At 38.1% G+C, this 22,556-nt stretch overlaps 1 protein-coding gene across 1 annotated transcript; it reads left to right on the forward strand.

The window, feature by feature from the left end:
- Window positions 1–11,804: 11,804 nt before the first annotated feature.
- Window positions 11,805–20,183, forward strand: LOC121526564 (C-X-C chemokine receptor type 2-like). The gene is made up of 2 exons (XM_041813212.1): window positions 11,805–12,763; window positions 19,205–20,183. Exons 1-2 carry the CDS (start codon window positions 11,805–11,807, stop codon window positions 20,181–20,183), a joined length of 1,938 nt encoding a protein of 645 aa, XP_041669146.1.
- The last annotated feature ends 2,373 nt before the right edge of the window (window positions 20,184–22,556 follow it).

Raw genomic sequence — 22,556 nt, forward strand, 5'->3', positions numbered from 1 at the left:
GAGTCTCGGTCTCTTCTTCTGTCCACACGTACCACGCCACGTTGTCTTGGAGTGAACAGGTCATGTGACACCGTACGTTACGTCGTGCACTTTAGAAGCTCTTGAAATCTGTTTAGTAAACTCTAACTTAGTGGATAACTTCACTCAGAGTTCACTCCAGTGTTTGCCCTGTACACCAGCTGTTCTGGGATATGATGTGGAATCATTCTCTTGCTATGTGCTACTCTTTGATCAACAGAGGAAAATGAAAATGAAATAAAGTATTGCACTCAAGTAAAAGTACCGTTACTCTGGTTCAAACTGATTTAAGTAGAGGTTAATTTACTGATTTCAAAATATATCCAAAAAAGTACAAGTACACAAAAACTACTCACTGACAGAAAGTTGATGTGATCAGTTACTTTCCACCCCTGCTTTTGAGTTTTTATGGAGGGAAAGTGGTGATGTCCATGTGATCTGGACCACAGTCGATGTTTAGGAACGTTTCAGACAGTATTGAGGTACTGAGTTTAGATTAGTGACAAAAAAAGATTTTTTTTTAACTGTAGCATTGACTGCAACATAACAAAACTGAGAAAAGTGAAAGGGGTCTGAAAACGTTCTGAATGCACTGTGTTTGAGTTGTGTTCTCAACTATAACATATATTTTTAGTCCTCGTTTAGTTATTTTTGATATTGCAGGGCAAAAATCTGCACATTGTACATATACGGGCAACACTTTAACTACTAAGTCAAGGTTACACCGCGACAAAACAAAGTTCCAAAATATTAGCAGGAAGCCAAAAACCTCAACTTTCACTCTTTTATGAATACCTTTTTATCATTCCTGTGGCTGTTATCTGTTCATAACCTTTTTCATCATTTATATTTTTTTTCTAGTGGGAGAATAAGGGACCTCTTAGTAATTCTTTACTCCAATATCCTGTCAACATTTTGTACCACCATGGGTAGAGATTTAAGCCTCTTCTTCCTGGATCTGCTACTTTAACTTTCACATTGTTGCTCCATCAGAAATGCACAATGATAGCACTACATTATTAATCATCACTCAATAATTGCGCTTTTCCTTGTGGAAGTAAAAGCCAGAAGTTGTTATAATGGAAGTAATGTACTAAGGCTTTGTAAAGAGTCTTAATGTGTTTATTGAACCAGAAAGCTGTACAGTCTTAATGACTCTAAATGTTTCACTGTGTATCTTTGTCTGTAAACTGTATTTTAATTGCACTTGTATCACTGTTTGTCTTGTGATATTTAAATGTCAAAACCAAAATACAGCTGAGCATATGTTAACCTGCATGTTTAACATGTTTAAACCGGATGTAGTAGTGAAGTCATATTCACCTGAAGAGAAGTGCCTCACATTCATCCTGTTCTCCCGTGGAACATGAGACTGTTGATGAACTCTGTGAAGGATTTGCATCACTATTCAAATGTAATATTACGGGAAGCAAAGCTGCTGACCCACAAAAATAAACTTGTACCTTTGTGTCTTCATAAACACAAACTTAAAAGAGTTTATTTTTCCATCAGCATCAAAGAGTAACGGCAAATCTTCCCATGATGAATAAAGCTCCAGCTCTCTCAGGGTCAGGATATTTGCATGGACACAGAATTTCCCGGCAGTAAAATACATCTATTTGTTGTTTTTCATCCTCCAACTTCCTCTTCTCAGTAAAAGATGTCAATTTTATTAGATTTGGGCAGGGAAAACTCACTAGAAATCCTTGATATCTACATTTTGAGTAAATTTGAGCTTATAAGCTCACCAGGAGGCTGTTTTTTGGTCCACGCTGGTTCTGTGACGTCACTTAGCCATCGCGCTCCTCACCGTTGTTACGCAGCAGCAGCGTTTGGCTGCATGTTGGCTTTGTCTCCCTGCTGTCATTCCTCTGAAGTTTTACCTCAATAAACCTCCCTGCAAGTGAGAAAAAGAGTGTGAAACAAAAAGAGTGCAGCCAAATGAGCTACAGTCCTTAGTAGCCAGCCATAAATAATAAAATGTGAAATTAATTTACATAATTGTGGAAATTATGATATCTTCTTTATTCCTTTTTTATTTACAACATCAAAAACTAATAATTTGTTGAAAAATTTATGTTACAATAAATATGATTCAAACATATTACCAATGTAAATTGCCATTTTTGATAGATAGATTATTTCCTTTGAGTAAAAATTCATTTCTTATTTTTTACTGAAAAGTTTGTAATTTGTCATTTTTTTGCCAGATGTCCTATTTAGAGTGTCCTAATAGGCATTTTGAAATCTGCCTGGATGTTCCTATGCAAAACATCACTAAACAGATGTTTTTGGTTGGTTTTTATATATAGTGGACTTAACTGTAAAACACGAAAATGATTTCAGACTCTACTCCGATTAACAATCCGAAGATTATCAGCAGAATATCACTGAAAACTGATGCTGAACGTTATCTATTTTCACAAAAAATAAAAATACTAATAGATTTTAAAAAAAAATTGTGTCTTTTGTGGTTAAATTGTGTACACTTTTGTGCATATTATCACTTCTTTATGCGTAAAGATGATATCTAATATCTTGTTATCCTCACAGGGGGAAACGTTACTCTGTTTTGAATCCTTAACATTTTCGCACAGATTAAATACTTTGGTTAAAACGAACAAACAAAAAAAAAAGCTTTAAAAAAGTTTTTAAGTGTGTCTCTGTGCTCCTCTCGTTCGTCCATTATGTTTGAGAGCAGCAACCACAATGCATGATGGTAAATATTGCTGGGCTAGTGACCATCAGCTGTTCACTACTTTTCACAATGCATTGTGGGACAGAATTAGTGCACTATATAGTGAATAACAATGCTCACTCAGAATTCGGACACCACTAAAAAATGGTGTATTCACTATATTGGGCACTAGCTCAGTTTATGTATCGACACAGCCTTTGTCTGCTCTGGCAAGGAGCCAGGCAGCTGCGCTCTGATCGTAAGGTCAATATAAGGTCAAGGGGCAGGCAAATTGTGTGAGTGCTTTCCTCCATTCAGGTTGTATTATTGTTTTAAATCTGAGCGGATGGTATTTCTCATGGAAGCGTGGCTCCAGCTCATTCAACCGACATGCCCATGCCTTTTTGGGCCTCGCCCCAACAGGTTCTCGATATTGCCGTAAAAAGTAAAACTACCACTTAAACAAATAAAAACTAAACTAAAACAAAAAGAAAAAGTACAGCCAACTAGCAACCTAGCAGCAAAAATTAATTAAAACTAAATGTAAAACAGAAGGTAAAAAAGAAACAAAAGCTAAAACTAATAAAAACCCCAAAACTATCATAACCTTGGCATGTGACCATGGCTCCATTAAGTTTCTAAGCTAGATTATCACAGCCATAACAAGATAATTTACAATTTGAAAAAAAACTATTTAACTTTTTGGGCAAGAACTAAATTGAAATTTCTCTGAGCTAGTAAAACTCAGTGTCAGGTAGAGTTACAGTCATTCTGGAGGTGAAATTTCAGATCCTTCCCTTTCAGGAATGGTCAGGGTTTAGTTTGTAGTCACAGCAGTTCATGGACAGCATACATTTCAGTTTAGGGATGCCATTTGCAGTCTTTTAAATTGGATGCGGAGAGCCCCATGCATATGTTCACCTTGGGCCCCAAAACTGCTAAATCTGCCACTGCTACTGATACTTGTGTTAAAAAAGACTGGTAAAAATAAAAGCACTGATTCAACTCCTTTGCTCAAGTAAAAGTAAGAAAGTACAGGCCCGTAAATCTGTTTAAGTACAAGAGTAAAAATAAGTTTTCACATTCAGTGATACACAACACCTCTGTTGATAGTTCTACAAATGGAAATAGTTTTCCTCTTTTGTAAACAACCCACACTGTGCTGTTAGGGGGTGCCAGCTTTTTCAGTGCAAAAAAACAGACACTGTATACAGGTACACCTCGAAAAATTAGAATATTATGAAAAAGATCAATATTTTTCGTCACTCATTTCAGAAAGTGAAACTCATATATTATATAGATTAATTACACATCAAATGAAATATTTCAAGCCTTTACTTCTTGAAATTCTGATGATTATGGCTTACAGATAATGAAAACCCAAAATTCAGCGTCTCAGTAAATTAGACTATTACATAAGATCAATAAAAAAGGATGGTTTAAACAGAAATATCAGGTTTCTGTAAAGTATCTTCATTTCTATGCCTTCAATACTCGGTTGGGCCTCCTTTTGCATGAATTACTGCATCAATGTGGCGTGGCATGGAGGCGATCAGCCTGTGGCACTGCTCAGGTGTAATGGAAGCCCAGGTTGCTTTGATAGCGGCCTTTAGGTCATCTGCATTGTTGGTTCTGGTGTCTCTTATCTTCCTCTCGACAATACCCCATAGATTCTCTATGGGGTTCAGGTCAGGCCAGTTTGCTGGCCAATCAAGCACAGTAACACCATGGTCATTGGACCAGCTTTTGGTACCTTCGGCAGTGTGTGCAGGTGCCAAGTCCTGCTGGAAAATGAAATCAGCATCTCCATAAAGCTTGTCAACAGAAGGAAGCATGAAGTGCTCTAAAATGTCCTGGTAGATGGCTGCGTTGACTGTGGACCTCAGAAAACACAGTGGACCAACACCAGCAGATGCCATGGCAGCCCAAATCATCACTGACTGTGGAAACTTCACACTGGACTACAAGCAGCGTGGATTCTGTATCTCTCCACCCTTCCTCCAGACTCTGGGACCTTCATTTTCAAATGAGGTGCAAAATTTACTTTCATCTGAAAAGAGGACTTTGGACTACTGAGCAACAGTCCAGTTCTTTTTCTCCACAGCCCAGGTAAAATGTCTCTGACATTGTCTCTGGTTCAGGAGTGGCTTGACATGCCTAGGATTGGTCTGTGCGTAGGGGCTCTTGATGCGCTGACTCCAGCCTCAGTCCACTCCTTGTGAAGCTCCTCCAAATTCTTGAATGGCTTTTTCTTGACAATCCTCTCAAGGCTGTGGTTCTCCCTTATGCTGGTGCACCTTTTCATACCACACTTTTTTCTTCCACTCAACTTTCTATGATTATGCTTGGATACAGCACTCTGTGAACAACCAGCTTTTTTTTAGCAATGACCTTTTGTGTCTTACCCTCCTTGTGGAGGGTGTCAATGACTGTCTTCTGGACATCTGTCAAGTCTGCAGTCTTCCCCATGATTGTGTAGCCTACTGGCCCAGACTGAGAGACCATTTAAAGGCTCAGGAAACCTTTGCAGGTGTTTTGAGTTAATCTGCTGATTAGGGTGTGACACCATGACTTTCCAATATTGAACTTATTTACAAAATTCTAATTTTACCGAGACACTAAATTTTGGGTTTGCATTATCTGTAAGCCATAATTATCAACATTTCAAAAAATAAAGGCTTGAAATATTTCACTCTATGTGCAACAAGTCTATGTAATATATGGGTTTCACTTTCTGAAATAGGTGCAAAAAATATCGAACTTTTCATGATAGTCTAATTTTTTGAGATGTAGCTGTATTGTTTTTAGCTTCCTGTGTCAGTGGTGTGTATGATGTATGACCATACTGTTAAAGTGACTACTGTGTATTTGATTTGTGGTTTTATAAAAACTGGCCTATATGTTTCATAACAAACCACTCTTTTTCCCCAAAAAAGCCTCTGCTCTGACTTCAGTGTGAGAATAATTTTAGATACATAGTCGTGCAGAAGTTTGAGGCATGTAGGTCCCTAAGGACTCATCATGGGTCCTGTTGTGTCACAAACCCAGGACTGGAGAGACAGGGGAGGACAGCCCTGGTCAAGTTTGACACATGTTTATTCACTTTTGTCAGTCAGTAGCTGTGGTCAAGTGCAAGAGCATTTCCATTCTCTGAACTTTTTGACCTGTGGTGATAAGCCTGGAGACCAGTTACGTTTCAGGCCCCTGAGACGGGCTCACTCCCCACATCTGCACCTTGCCTCAGCTTCAAACCAAACCAAACTAAACCCAAAAGTTCTGCAGAATCCTTTATTGACCTCTGACAGTTCCTGGACTCCACTTTGAGAACCGCTCAAGTAAACAAAAGATAAACTACAGCTTGGAGCCTCATGATAATAAGAAAATACTTTAAATGCAACAGAGTGGCATGAGTCACCATACCTTTGCAAGAGCCACAATCCGAACCTTGGGGCTATGAGTGTAGTGATAGACGCATGTGTGAGTAAGAAATCTTACAATTTAAGAATCCAGTCATTTATAAATTTAAATAATGATGGCTGTCAAGATTAATGGCATTAATCTCAATTAATCAAGGCCCACAAATAGTGCACTGTTTTTTCTAATCACTATTAATTTCATGCTTTATTGGGCCTTTTAGCACACTTTGGTTAAGTCGTGTCAGCGTCTCCCTGCAGCTACAGAAGTGTAGAATAAGTCCGCCTCCGTAATGTCTCATTTCACTTTAAAATCTCACAGACAGTTAAGTGGACAAGTCAAAAGTCATCTGTGCCTTGGATTTTCTTTACAATCCAAACAAATTCCTTTTTCTGTGGTAAAGTTCATGTTAAAATCTTTGATCTCGCTAGAAAAGCAGGTCTGTAATCAAGCAGGAAGTCAGTTGCCCCAAGGTAAAGACAGTTGGAAAGAAGAAAGATGTCATTTTAAAATGGGATGAAAATGGATGTGATTAATAGCAATTAACAACAGAAAATCTTGAAATTAACTGCAATCAAAAATTTCCATCTTTTGAGAACCCTATGATGAAAAGAAAAGGTGAAACCAAGCATTCTGTAAGCTCTGATAAATATTCTTTATTTTCCCTATCTATAATCAATTAAGATTATTATTTGGGTTAAAAAGTTAGCTTAAGCTATAACTTTATATCCTCATTGTCAACTCCATCTGATGATGGTTTTGTTCATTTTATATTCTGCTTGTTTCTTTAAATACTATATATGCAATAAAAATATCAAAAATGAGTTGAATATGGTTAATATTAAAGATAAAGGTAGAAAATCCTGCAATTTAGAGATGAGATACTTCAGAAGAGTGGAAAAAGTGAACATGGTACATTTTATGACTGAATATTATGACTGAATAAAAGTATTAGATAACTGGAAACTTGACATTCATTTGGAGTTATTGACAAAACTGTGTGCAACAGAGTTTACAAAAATCAAGATATGATCAGTAAAAAGTCATATTTTTGAAAAAACATAATATTTTCCTCCTTCCTTTATGCATATATTTTCATAAAAATGGGTCTCCCCCCACCCACACACACACACCAACACACACACACACTTTGAGAACCACTTGACGCCAAGAAGACAAGCTGTGCTCTAAAAGTTAGCTAATGGTGATTCAAATTAAATAAACAAATCAATACTGCTGGCAACTTTTGCTATCGTGGCCTTCTTACCTGCAGGATGTGTTTGGTCTAACCTCCAAAGTGTGTTGAAAACTCCAGACAGCACAAAGTGCAGGAAGCTTTTGCCAAGGCATCAGTAACCAGCTTCAGCCATGTCCTCGTTGTGTCCTATTCTTTGTTGTAGCTGTAAATCTGTCTGCTTTTAAGCGAGTTTCTCTGTATGTTTAGCCCACATTTGTGTGCCAACAGAAGAGAACCATAAAACATTTAAAGTTATATAATATACTACTGTATGTAATATATACTTTTTTTTAATTTTTTTTTTTTTTGGTGATTTTTTTCTGGCATCATGCTGGGAAAGATCACCCTGGTTATATCACTCCACATGGTTAGGGTTAAGATTCCACATGACAAAAACATCTGACAGCAACAACGCTGGGAACTTGTCTGATTTTGTGTCAAGAATGCAGATACAACTCCAACTTTGGCTGCAAAGGGACCGGATAGTCCGCAGAACCCATCTCCCCAAGTCCCAAAAGGGGGGTTATTGGTGTGCTTCCTCAGTGGGATTAAGAAGTTCTTCCATACGATGTCTGAGTCAACAGCCCAAGCCAGCAGTTCTTCCCTCCCGCTGAGAGCTGATCCCTTCTTTTCCCTCATGATATGGTAGTTTTCTCAAACATCATCAGGGCCGCTAAAAGTCTTCCTATTCAAATTTCTCCCACACTATGGCTTTCTTTTCTACATCCTGTCTGCTGCCATCAGAGACCTCAGAGCAAGCTACACACAAAAGGTCTGGATTCTTCTGCGTCCACTATGGCAGGCCTCAGCGAGCTTCTCGATACAACCCTTTGCAGCCTTTGAACGTGGCCTACTTAGACTCTGAGTTGCAGAAAAAAATTCTTACAGAGATGGGAGTATAAAAACCTTTGGGCATGGTCCTTCAGTTCACCCTCACTACTCATTTAGGTTTACCAAGTCTGTCCAACAGCTTTCTCACCATCTGATTCAACTCCCATGTGTTGATCAACTAACAACCCTTCTCTCATCTTCACATATAGCAGTGGATCTGATGAGACAACCACAAAGTCTATCATCATCTTTAAACTACGGTGTTCTGGTATCAGGTACATAAGGACATCCCTATGGTCAAACATGGGGTTTGTTACAGGCAATCAACAACCAGCATAGAGGTCTAATAACAGAACACCTCTCAGGTTCAGATCGGGCGGTCCATTCCTGTATGCCACCTCATAAAGTTTCTCCATCATTACCTGTGTGAGGGTCAAAATCCTCAAAGAGGATCTGGCTGCAGACCTCTATGGCAGTGCATTCAGGTGCAGACCTCTACAATGAGGCGACCTCGACCATAGGTCAGGAAGTGACGTACATTATCCAAGCCGGAGCCAGAATGATGTACCAAAAGACATATATTTTCTACTGGCTGTAAGAGGTTATGGTAAATGTAAATTTTTTCACAACAGCAGATTTTTATGAATTTATTGAGGAGGATAAATTGCGATTTAACACAACACAAACTAAGGAAAACCCAAAGAGGGGTGGGGTTAGGCACCTGTGCCCTAAATGTTCAGGTAAGGGGGATAAAATTAAAAATAACACATCACAAATACACCACTTAAGCTGTGTTTCCCACCAGGTCGTCCAGTTTGATTGAGTATGGTTTGGTATGGGAACTGGATAGCTTAGTGGGTCACATTGCTGACTCTGGTATGGAAGATCAATGGTTGGAATCCCAGCTGACATGGTCAATATCCAGCTTTGGCCCTTGGGCAAGGTCCTTAACTCCTGGAACATCGGTCTACCTGTCAGATCTATGTCACTTTGGATATGTCACTTTGGTCCATGTGTGCCGTACACACGGGGTGCTGGGAACAACCCTATGGAAGGGTGCCACAAAACAGCAGGATGACACAGGTCGGTTATTTGGCACCCTTTCCAACTTTTGATACCGTACTAAACTTGACCGGACTGCTCAGTGGAAACAACCTATTACTCTGCAACTTGCAGCTGTGCATTAGCAACCCTCTTGTTCCCAAAGGAAAACCTAGTATAGTAGCACGGGGGGCTGTCAGTTTCCCTACAACCACTTGGTGGCTTGGCGAATGTTACTGTTAATGTAATGTTATAAAGAATGGTCTGAAAAGAGAAAATATTCAGTAATTGTCAGTTTTCTGGCCAGAAAGGGCTTGATAGCAGGGGTCAGAGGAGACTAAGCAGACTTAATTCAGCTGAAAAAAGGCAACGATAACTTAGACAACCACTTGTATGGTATGCAGAAGAGCACCTCTGAATGAAGGACCTTGAAGTAGACAGGATAGAGCAGCAGGAGACCACATGTAAGTGCAAATTCTGTCAACTAGACAGTAACTGCATTTCTATCACCCTTAGAAATGTGCTAAATCTAAGTGGTGCAATAAAAAACTGATAATGGAAACACCTGAATTTCGAAAAACTTCTCAACTATTCCTAAAAAAAAATTTTACGTTCTTAAGAGGTGTTTTTTCAGACGTTTTGGTATAGAAATGTATCGCGAAAGTCGTTGCCTCAAAAATAACAAGTAAACTACACTTGACTTTTGTGAGTTAAAAAAACTTGTTTGATAGTAGTGTGCAGTACTTGTTCTACTTGAACTACTTAAGTATTCACTACTAGTTTAAAATCAATTATTTTAAGTTTGCAGGACTTAGCCTAAATCATCTACTTTGAGTGTGTAATACTTAACATTTTTAGTGCATTGTAAACACTGATAAGTTTATAGCACTCAAAATATCTTCGATAACTGATTACCTTAGAATATCAGCTAGTACAAAAGATTTGTAAGTCATTGTTTCACCTAAGGTGGACTATCTTGTGCCACCATTTGCAACAATGGATATTAGTGAACCACTTCATCGATGACAGTGAGCCATACAAATTTCACTAAGGCCGATAACAGTATCATTATTCCCTATGGGTGGGACATCTTTAATTGAGACAGCAACTTCACTCGTGGTGCATTTTATTTATTTATCTTATTTCACCTTTTTTTAACCTGGAGAAAACCTCATTGAGATTAAAAATCTCTTTTTCAAAAGTGTCCTGGCAAAGACAGCTGCAGCAAACAGAGTGCATAAAGGTTTAGTGCCCAAAGGCATTCTGGGAAAACTGCAGATTGGCCACAACTCAAATAATATGAGTTATAACAAAAAATATTTAAATTGTTTGAGTACTGTTCACTTAAAACTGAAATGAGTTCTATCAGCTCATAAACATAGAGTTCAAATCGCTGTTTTGGATTTTTAAGTTAACACAACTTAATTATACCCCCTTTTTATTTAATTTTTTTAAACTAAGTAAACTTAAGTAAATCAAGCCCTTTTGCTGTTATGGCCAAGAAGTACAATTAACTTGTTTATAATAAGTATTTAGAACAGGTTAAGAAGAACTGAGTAATTTCAACTCAGTGTTTATGAGTAAAATGGATGTTGCTTTTTACAGTGTAAATCATTTCTTTGAGAGGAAAAAGTGTGTTGAGAGTCAGTGGAAGAATGAAATCTGACTATTGCAGTGAATGATTCGCAAAAATATCTTTATAAGATGTCATTGGATAACAAAGGCAAACAAGTGTAACTTAATACATTTTTCACTGAAATTCCATATTTCTTGCCTTTTATTTGGGGTGGCAGGGTATTAAAATTAAGCATCGATATCTGTGCTGTAATTCAGTCTAGTAGGAGGTACCATATTGGTACCAGATTTCGATACTCATCCCTATTGGCCAGATACAGGTTTCCTAAATCCCACGTGGACCTTGTTGTACGATTTCTACACCTAAATCTGCACTGGTTCCTATGCTATTTGATAAATGAGGGCCAAAGAGAGTACCAGAACTTGGACATTTCAGTAAATATAACTACACCTTTATAATAAAATTTAGCTGGCTGTCTGGTGTTAAAAAGAAGTAGTATTTGCAAAATCGAGGGTAAATTGCTTTTAAAATAGCTGCCGTTCGTCGTATGCCATTGGGAGAAACGAAAATTTCTGTCTGCTATATCACTGAAGTTCCACCTATAATCATTTCAACAGGAGAGTCCTGAGAAAAAAGGTGGATAAGATAGGAATGCTTTAGTGTACTCCAACTGTTTCAAACTTGTTGAAATTTTCCCGTTACTTCCTCTACATGCTCTTAAATACATAAAAAAGTTTTATAAAAATAAAAATAAAAAATACTTCCAATTTCTTTCTTTTTTTTAATTAAATACTGTTTCCTCTCAGAGTTGATCCTGTGTTGACCTTAAACTATGTCCACAGAAACAACAGGCCCAGTGACAGCACTGGACACTATTTTCATTATAAGCAGTGCTGACCGCATTTTACTGGAAAGTATTTGCATAGCTGATCTTATCTCTGTTCAACAAAAGAGAGAGCTTTCCATTTACATGGTACATTCAGGTTTGGACACCAGCCCTTCCAATGGATATGGCTTTACTCAACAAGACAAACACAAATGTGTCTGCCTCCTGCACTGTGGACTCCTCAGTGGAGAGGAGCATGTATCCAACTGCCTATTCTTTATTTTTTATCGTGGGATTTCCCGCTAACTGCTTGTCTCTGTACGTGGCCTGGATGCTAATAAGGAGTGGAAACAGCATAGCAGTCTACCTATTCAATCTGTCCATCTCTGACCTGCTCTACGCTATCTCTCTGCCTGTCTGGATCGAGCTGGCCCTGAGGAAATACGTGGACAAGACCCTGTGCAGTTTGGTGACTGTGATCATGTACAACAGCTTTTACGTCGGTTCAGGTCTCCTCTGCTGCATCTCTGTTGATCGCTTTCTAGCTGTGGTTTATCCTCTCCACTTCCACTGGGTCCGGGAGGTGAGGACAGCAGCCTATGTGAGCATTGCTGTTTGGACTTTGGAAATTTCTATGCATGTTATCTTACTTGACCACACAGGGGCACTGCGAGCTTTCTCCTCAAGATCCTGTACGGATCAAGTGCCGATGACAGCACAAGAAGCAAACGTCTCCCTAACAAGAGTCACCCTGGGCTTCCTGGTGCCCGTCTTCATCATGACCTTCTGTTTCCAGCAGATCATGCAGTCCCTCCGTCAGAGCTCCTCCATCCTGGAAGAGGAGCGCAGAAAAGTGGGAGTGCTGCTCTTGTTTCTTCTGCTGACCTACATCGTGGCCTTTCTGCCATTCCAGACAGTCATGCTGCTCAGGGCTGTGTTGGAGCCAGGGGCCTGTGTCTGGGCGGCAAGGCTCAGAAATCCGTACCTGGTCACTGTTGCCACGACAACTATTAACAGTACTCTGGATCCCATTATCTATTGTTTGATTAGTGAGAGTGCTAAAAGAGAGATCAGGAAGGTCATAGAGAAGGGGAGAGGGGTTTTGAAGAAGAGCAAGTTGTTTGAGAGCTTCTCTGGAATTCAGTCAGTGTCCTAACCAATTATTAACTATTTCCATAACTGTCCCATTTGTATTATCATATTACTGCCTTTTACTTGCAATATATCGATCCAAATGTGTACAGTCAGTTTAAATTCTTAAATGAAAATAATAATTTATGTAGCTTTGGCTCTGTTTTATTTTTTTAACTCTAGGACCAAACTTGTACAACTTCATATTGACATTTTTAGTCAGTTTCATTGTTTTAGGTGTTGATTTTAAAGTATTTACTTGTATATGCCGGCAAAATGTGATTTAATCCTTTTTCATCTTTATTTTCTAGGCTTTTATTCTGATAGGACAGTCAAACTCAGAAACTGGGGGGCTGGTTAAAGGTTCCTGATTTAAATCCCAAGTCTCTGGCTCCTTCCCTTACTCAGATGTGTTCATTAGACTATTTTGTGTTGCTAAATTGCCCGTAGGTGTGAATGTGAACACGCCTGTCTTTATTTGTCAGTTTTGTGACTGACTGCCAACCAGTCCAGGGTGTTCCCTGACCCTCATTCAATGACAGCTAGGATTGGCTCCCGGCCCCCGCAACCCTGATAGGGATAGGTATATAGACTGTAAAAGAAGTGGACAAAGCCTGTGTGACGTCAGCTCTCTGAATACAATAGGCGGACTCAAACAGCTCTTGAAGCCAATCCATGGCGGCCTCCATATTGAAATCACTGTCTCAACCAAAGTTTGGATCAACCTAACGGCAGACAGGAGCCCGCCCACTGAGCCTGACTTCCTGTCCGGTAAGCTATCTCTAAAGCTAGCCTTCTGGTTGACAGAAAGGAAGCGTCTGCCTGTCAATCAAATGAGACTCACCAATCAGTGTGCAGTGAAATTTTTCCTCAATATAATCGAAACCATTGTGGTACAAAAACATCCACCCCCCTTACAGTTTGTGCTCATGAAGACATTAGCTAATGAGACAGGTTTTGTTTTTTATACCAGGCCGTAAACCAGTTTACTTCTAGTGTAATAACAGCTTTTTAACATATGCTGTGTACATGACTTCCAGTGTTCCTGCAGCCAGCCTCAAGTGGACATTCGCTGTATTGCAATTTTTTGCACTTCCGCATTGGCTTCCCAGAGTAGTCATAGGTGTCTTTATGGCCTTTCTCACTAGTCTTCTTCTTGCACAGTCACTCAGTTTGTGAGGATGGCCTAATCTAAGCAGATTTACACATGTGCCATATTTCTTCTTCCAGGGGTGTTCAGTGCTTTGGAATTTTTTTGTGTCCATCCCCGGACTTATACTTTTCAATAACATTTTCTCTGAGTTGATTAAAGTGTTCTTTTGTCTTCATTGTGTAATGGTAGCCAGGATTACTGATAAACCAGTGACTGGACCTCCCATACACAGGTGTCTTTTTACTGCAATCACTGGAGATGCATGCACTGCTCTCAGCTGATCCCCATTTCACTAATTGTGAGACTACGAGGCAGTTACTGGCTGGACTTCTGGAGAAATGTGTTTTTACTTTGACATTTTTGGGGGAAAAAAGTCAATTATATTTGCCATGATTTATTTACAAATCAAATAAAAGGGTCAAACATCTAAGGGGGTGAATTCTTTTTAAATACACCGTACATTCTGTTTCAGAAGGCTTTTTTTACTTAAATTAATGAAAATAAGGTTGGGCATGGGTGTACAATTAACCCTGTAATTTCTTAACTTTCATTTGTAAACATTAAGTTTTTCATTAAATCCATATCAGTATGTTTGAGTAAAATTTACAGCTGATTAAAGATGTTACTTTAAAGTTTTGATCTTAGAATTAAAATAATAACATTGTAAGGTGTTACCACATTTTTAGTTAGCATAGTATACACATACACAAGGTGAAATCTACAGCTATAGGCTACCAACTACCCTGATTTTTTTTTATTTTTAACAATAAATATCATGCATTTTATTCCCCCCCGTCTCTCTTTTTTCTGTATTTTGCATAATGTAAGACATTTTTAGCAGTGCTATTGTTCTTTTATGTCAGCAATACCTCCCTCTTTTCTGTCACCATAGATGGTGTTTGGTTGCTACAGTGGGGCGGTGAAGCAAATGAGCAATGTCATGCAAAAAGATTGTGACACTGTTACACTGTAAGCTCTATATTTGGCTGTTGTTTTACATTTGTTGAACTTTTAATGAACTTTTACCAAAAAAATGACTGAGGTTTCTGCCCCTACACCGAAAATGTCTCTGCTGCTTGTGTGGAGAAGAGGACATTTCAAAGCAAACAAAATCTCCACTGGAGCTTGATGTTACTCGACTCCTGATGAGAATTCCTGCTGTTTTTACTGAACATGATCATTTGGCTTAGCCGAGTAATAAGAGACACTCCACTTAGATTTTTTTTTTTTTTTTAATGTATATTAAACAACAGCAATGGAAAACTGGAAAACAGGCTCCTGTCATTGACCTCCTAAGACCCTGCATGTACATATGAGGACATTGCATTCATTACATTTTGGAGAGTTTTATTTAAAGTTTTGGGAAAAAAATTGCCTTGATTTTTTTTTTTTCTTACCATTTCATGTGAAATTGGTAAAAATTTGGTTGGATGTCTGGGGGCATTTGCTTGGATTTTTTTTTTTTTGGCATTTTGATGTAAATTTGGGAAATGTGTTTGTAATTTTTAGGAATTTAATTCCAAATTTGGGTTGCATGTGTCCTTTGAAATTTTCATAGAAATTTCAGGATATTTGTTTGGATGTTTGGGAGAATTTTCCATCATTTTTAGGGAATTGAGGAAATGTATTTTTAAATTGTTTGGAGTTTGCTTTAAACTTTTTGGGGGGCTTTTGCCTGGAATTTTCAGGAATTTGTCATGGAAATCCATGAGAATTCATTTTGATATTTTGGGGAATTGGCTTGGCAGTTTTCATAGAAATTTTTGGTTATTTTTAATGTGTTTTGGAGAGTTTCATTCAAAGTTTCAGAAGAAATTTGCCTTAACCCCCCCCCCCCCCTTTATTTTTTTTCAACCATTTTTATGTGAATTTTGGACATTTAGATGTTTTGGAATATTAGTTCGGAAATTTGTAGGCATATTTATGTAAATTAAAGTAAAAACATTAAAAATTGCCTGGAAATTTTCACTAATTCTTTAGATAGAATTTTGGAGGAGAATTTCTATTGAAATGGTAAGGCTTCGTTATCAACTTTCACTGATCTATTTGGGGAATATTTGAAGAAATTTGGGAGTACTTTTTTGGGATTTCTTCCAGAATTTTCACAGAAATCTGAAGTTATTTCTTTTCAATTTAAGAGAAGTTGTCTGGACATTTTTGTTTGGCCTAAACATCCATCGCTAAAATAAATAGCGAAATCATGAAAAATGGAGATACAAGGTTTTGGTCTTATGTTAGCGATATGCCCAAAAAAACAATCCAGTGCTGGATTTTCTGCAGAAATAGGACCTTCAAGAGATTTACAGTAATAATTTTGGTAAAAACTAAATTCTGTTCAAAGACTATTCTGAGCTAATTCAGTCCTTTTTATCCCAAATACGTATTTGGGAGACACTAAAAATGCCTTCTAAACAAAAGCTCCAGTCTCAGGAGGTTAACCTAAAAATGTCGCTCCCCTTCACCCTGAAAGTCAACTGCACCTGATGCAAAGTATTTCGCCTTCTGTGAGATTCTGGTTTCCTTTCAAAGGTGTGTTTATGACAAAATGAGGGAGAAAAGTTTTCAACTTAATATAACATGGCCTAGCTTGTGTTTGCTACAGCAAAGGTATTGACAATTCTTCTAACCAATGAACAGATTGCAGTAAGTCTTATTCTACATCCTGTAGGGACATATAAGTGCTTGGTGCCTAAAAGAACAGTGCCACATAGTAGGACAGAGCAGATCTGTTATTTTCCCAATTTTTGACAGTGGAAATGCAAATAACTTCATTCTGATTTCTGCATTCTTTCTGATTCCTTTTATTAGTTAGACTTGAAATTTCTCTGTGTTTGCTCTATAGGAGAACAAAGCTGAGGCCTAACCAAGAGAACAAGCCGCCATAACAACATACCTGTATGGAAACAGTCAAGCAGACATGTATGCCTTTATCAGAGAAAATTAGCATGACCTATGTCAGAGCCTGTCTTTGTTGACTCACCAAACAAAGATTTACAGTCTCATTTAGAAACAGTCCTTAAATTAAATTGGCTGTACGGCCTTGTGTCACAGGAAGTTTGTTCTACCGTGGCTTGTCACCCAGTAAATGACTTGCAGTAGTCTGTGAGGAGAGAGAGACAGCCTCGACTCTTCCTGTTCCTTTTAACAAGCTAACGAAGCAGCAAAAGTCTAGACTAGTGGATGAAGTCTCCATGCTTCAGTTTGACTTTTTTATTCCCAATAATGACTTGTTTTGTGGACAGATTAAGAAGAAGGATTCAGACTGGAGGGAGTGTAAGTAGACGTTTATATTAGTCCAGCTGAGTCGATCCAGAGGGGAAGTTTCATTTTCATTACTCTTTGTTAAATGCACAGGTTCAACTTGTTTAGGGTTCATGCTTAAAGGAAAGAAGTATACCAAGGTAGAAAAAGTATTATTTTAAGTGTACTAAGTATATCTTAAACGTGCTACATTCTGTTTTGGAACATCGTAACAAAATTAAATTGCTTCAATAAAGTTCAGCTCTAAACAACTTGCATCAAATATATTTTACTGTTCCTTTATTTCCTTTTCACTCTATGAGGAGTTTCCTTTTCTGTGGTTAAGTCACTGTTGTGACCTTTATACCTTATTTTCTTTCAAAATAAAAGCAGGTCTATATTCAAACAGAAAGTCAACTACCCTTAGTTTAAGACAGCGCAAAATGCTAACATTTGCATGTATATACACATGGACAAAAATGTTGGAACTCTTCCATGTAAGAAAAAAAAATTCAAAATGGTCACTGAAATAACTTTAAACTGACAAAAGTCATAATAACTCCAGCTAGCTCCTTGAACTTGTCTCCTATTACTTTGCCGATGAAGTATTCCCACAATATCAGAAAGGACCAAAATAACTGAATATTTCAGCAAGAGGCACTAAAGCATAAACATATTAATAATAATATCTACACACTGGCAGGATTGGACAGAAAGGAAAGCATCTTGGCTAACAGTTACCTTATTTTGGAGCTGGAAATGTGTCAAATTGTCATTGGGTTCTGATGAAGGTATTTATTTGTGCTATTATTAACCCATTTCCCCGCATTCCATCCATTTTCGATCTTTCTTGTTGCCACTTTTAACCTATTTTTGCCACTTAGCATCCAGTTTTGACTCGTCCTTTTGCTCATTTCTGCCACATCTTGTTGCTAACAATTGTTGTCCCTTCTTGACTGTTTTTGTCTCTTCTTTTAGCCCATTCTTGCATAATTTTGCCACTTCTTCACCAACATTTGTGACTTTAATCCCATTTGCTGCTTTTCAACCATTTTATTCCACTTTTAACTTGTTTGTTCAGCTTTTACCCCATCTTTGCTGCTTGATTTTAAACCTTTTACCCATTGTTGTATGTTTTTGCCTATTTTTGCCACCATCTATTTCTCCTTTTAACCCTTTTTGACACTCTGCCTATTTTTGCCACCTTTCACCCCTTTTTTCCATGTTTAACCACATTTTGCAGCTTTCACCCATTTTTGCCACATATTTTTCCACACTTTTTCGCCATTTTTGTGGCTTTATGCAAATTTTTGTTACATTTTCAGCCACTTTTATCCTATCTTTACCACTTTTCACCCAGTTTTGCCACTTTTTCTTGCACTTCTTACCCATTTTTGCCACTTCTTGCCCATTTTGCCATATTCATCCCATTTTTGTCACTTTTCCCTGTTTTCCCACCTCTTCTTTCTACTTTTTTTTTTTTTACCAATTTTTGTGTCCTTTTGCCCATTTTTTCCCGTTTCTTGACACTTTTTCGTAGCTTGTCACCCAGTTTTGCCACTTCTTCTTTCCAATTTTTCCCATTTTTGTGTCTTCTTGCCCATTTTTCCCCCTTTAATCCCATTTGTGCCTGTTGTCACAGCTTTCCCCCATTTATGTTAATAAATTTTACATTTTTCATCCATTTTTGCAGCTTTTTGCCACTTCATATTCATTTTAAAATCTACAGACACACTGGTAGGATCAGACTGAAAAGGAAAGACACTTTTGCTACATGACTAGAAATTTGCACCAAGCAGTGACCTAAGACTTTAAACCAAACACCCCAAGGTGACTCTAGCTTTCTTTGAAGTTTTCTCTTGAGTAAAAATAACTTTAAAGTCATCATGTGTTAGATCTAAGACACCAAAATGCTGCATACAAAGCCAGAGATGAAATTACAGAACAGATTTCAGAGCTAATTTTGTTTAATAATTCTCTCTATTGTTGCAGTGAATAACTTGAAAGTTCAGTTGTTTTTGTGGTATTCTTTCTAATTTCCTTTCTTATTTCTCCACAAGGTATGAGCTGATGAAAACCACGTCTGCAATGGAAAACCTAACCTTGGCCACCAACCTCTCAGATTGTTTCTTAGACGATGACAGCTTCAGGAGGAAGCCATTCATGGTGTTCTACATGGCTACCATCATGGCTGCCATCCCCACCAACGCCTTCTCCCTTTATGTGTCCTTGCAGCACATTAGACAGAAGAACGAGCTCGGCGTCTATCTATTCAACCTGGCTCTGAGTGACCTAACATTCTCTATTGGCCTTTCTCTGTGGCTGGACTTCCTGTGGAGGGGAGTGTGGGCACATGGAGGCCATGTTTGTGTGCTGTCTATTTACTTCCTCTTCACTAACTTCTACACCAGCGATGCCTTCCTCTGCTGCATTGCTTTTGACCGCTACCTGGCAGTGGTTCACCCTTTAAAGTACAGGTTCTTGAGGAAAGTCGACACTGCAGCAGTGGTCAGTGCTGCCATTTGGGTGCTGGTGGTTTGTTTCAATGCTGCAACCATCACCTGGGAGGACTCGTACTATGAAAGCAGCAAGTTTTCAGTGTGCTTTGACATATTCCTCCCGATGTCAGAGACCATGGTCAGAGCTAATATTGCACGCTTCCTCCTTGGCTTCATTTTTCCCGTTTTCCTGGTTGTGTTTTCCACCAGAGGAACCTTTAAGGCATTGAAATCCAACCAGGCCACAGAGGAAAAAGAACGTAAACAGATTGCAAAGCTGCTAACAGTTGTTCTGCTCTGCCTTTTGTTGTCCTTCGGACCAATTCACATCATGATGCTTGTTCGCACAATCGTGGATGACTGCAAGACTGTAGCACTGCTCCTCTACCCGTACAAGATCAGCCAAGCTATGTCAAGCCTTAACTGCATTTCAGACCCTCTACTTTATTGCTTTATTACGAGAACGGGGAAGGAAAATGTAAATCAGGTTGTTCTCCTTTTTCAGGTAAAGAAAAGAAGCAAAGATGAAAGTGTGGTATAGGCTGGGTCACGTTCATTTAGAGTTTTTAACTTCTTAGTAAAGACTGTGATTCTTTAGTGGACAGAGCGGCTTTATGTCATCCAGGCCTGCCCTGCCATAGAATCAGCTGGGACCCTGAAAAAAGACAAGAAAATGAGCCCTCTGCAGTTGTGATTTATTGATGATATCAATGCATGTGTGTTGGATCAGCAGCATTGATGTTAGCATCCTGACTAACAGTAACCTCATTGTGAAGCTGAGAAGTGTGTCAAACCATTATTGGGTTCTGATGAAATTATTTATCGAAGCTTCTTTTTAACCTGTTGCACCTCTTTCCACCCATTTGTGTCACTTTTTTATTGACCTTTTAATCCGTTTTTGCTGCTTTTTACCTCTTTTAGCCTCTTTTTTCCTCTTTTGATCATTTTTGTCTTTTGCCTATTTCTGCCACTTCTTGCCCATTTTTTTGCCAATTTTCTCCCTTTTGCTGCTTTTCACCTTTTATTTCACTTTAAACAGATTTTGTCCATTTTTGCCTCTGACTTTTACACTTTCACCCAATTTTGTAGGTTTTTACTATTTCTGCCACTTTTAACCCATTTTACAAATTGGTTTCTATTTTTTTTACCTGTTTTTGTTCAGTTGTTTTTTATTTCTGCCACTTTCATACTACTTTTGCAGCTCTTTGCCTGTTTTTCAACTGTTAACCCAGTTTTGCGATTTTTCGCCCATTTTGCCACTTTTAACCCAATTCAGTCTATTTTTGCCTCTAACTTTTACACTTTTTACCCAATTTTGTAGGTTTTTACCATTTTGGCCACTTTAAACTAACTTTTTGCCAATTAATTTTATACTTCACCAATTTTTGTGACTTCTTGACACATTTTTCCCACCTTTATCCTATTTTTGCAGCTTTTCACCCATTTTTGCCACTAACTTTTACCCTTTTGTCCCAATTGTGTACGTTTTAACCAATTTTTACTGTTTTTCTTCTTCTCACCCTTTTTTCACTTCTTGTGGCCACTTTAAAAAATTTTTTACCGCTCATCACCCAGTTTTGAAGATCATTTTCAGCTTTGTCATTTCTGCACCTTTTTACCCATTTTTGCCTCTTTTATCCAGTTTTTGACACTTTTCACCCTTTTTCCCCAATGTTAACCAATTTTGGCAATTCACTTAATACTTTTACCTACTTTTTAATCTTTTTGTCATTTTTTTTTCTACTTTTTGAAACTTTAACCCATTTGTTCTGCCTTTCTTGTTATTTTAAATCCATTTTTTGATGTTTGTAGCAATGTTTTTGCACTTTTAGACATATTTTTGACACTTCTTGTCCATTTTTGACACTATTAACCCATTTTTTTGCCACTTTTCACCTTTTTTTCACTTTGCCCCAATTGTGAGGCTTTTTTGCTTGATTTAGCCACTTTTTATTTTTTATTTTTTTTACACTTTTGCCAATTTTTTTCAATTTGTGCAACTTTTAACCCATTCGTACTGCTTTTTGCAACTTGTTGCCTGTTGCCGCTTTCAACCCACTGGTGCCATTTTTTGCCCTTTCTCCCTCTGTTTTCTTCCGCTGTATTTCCTGGCATCCTGACAACTGTACACATTTTGGCTTAGCTTTGAAGTCTGACATTACTTTCCTTATCATTTAGTTCAGTGTACCCATCTACATTGTTTACAATACCATTAAAAATTTAATTCTGTTTTAAGAAATGCGGTTTACATTTGTACATTTTACTATAACATGAATAAATAAAATTAATTTTTTGTTGCATTGATGAGAGTGGTTATTAATCAGGTTAAAAATGAAATATGATAATCACAGCTTTTTATCCACCCTCATGGGTGAACTTGATGTCATCAACCTTGGTAGTGGTTTAACATACATTAATATTTGTATATGCTGACAGTTTATTTCAGACAAATGTTATGCTCAAACTACTCAACAGTCTGGCCTGTTGTCAGACCAGCTGCAGCTCTCGTTATTAGGCCTGCTCTTTTGGCTCTGCAGCTCAGGTTTAAACATAATGCATGAGTAAAGCATATCATACGAGCAGTGCGGTTTGGATAGCCTCGCAAAGCAGATGGATACGCCTGTTTCCTTGTTTTTCACTGGTGAATCCATCTTGCAAAGCTCCCATCTGAACTGTTTAGGCCAGTTGGAAAGTGCAATCAGCTTCGAGGAGCAGTACTTTCAGGCGCAGCAGAGTCATGACGTAAACAAGCAGCTGCAAGAGCTGGTGCAGTTATGGAGGAAGAGATTAGCGTGGATGCTGCTAAAGAGCCAGTTTTATCAGAACTTGACCACATTTCTTCGTTAAAAGAAGAACAAAGAACAGCAGTGAGTTGTTTTCTTTTCAAAAACGACAAAAGTCGAGTACTTACATG

This window comes from Cheilinus undulatus, linkage group 18 (assembly GCF_018320785.1).
Source record: "Cheilinus undulatus linkage group 18, ASM1832078v1, whole genome shotgun sequence".
Taxonomy (NCBI): domain Eukaryota; kingdom Metazoa; phylum Chordata; class Actinopteri; order Labriformes; family Labridae; genus Cheilinus; species Cheilinus undulatus.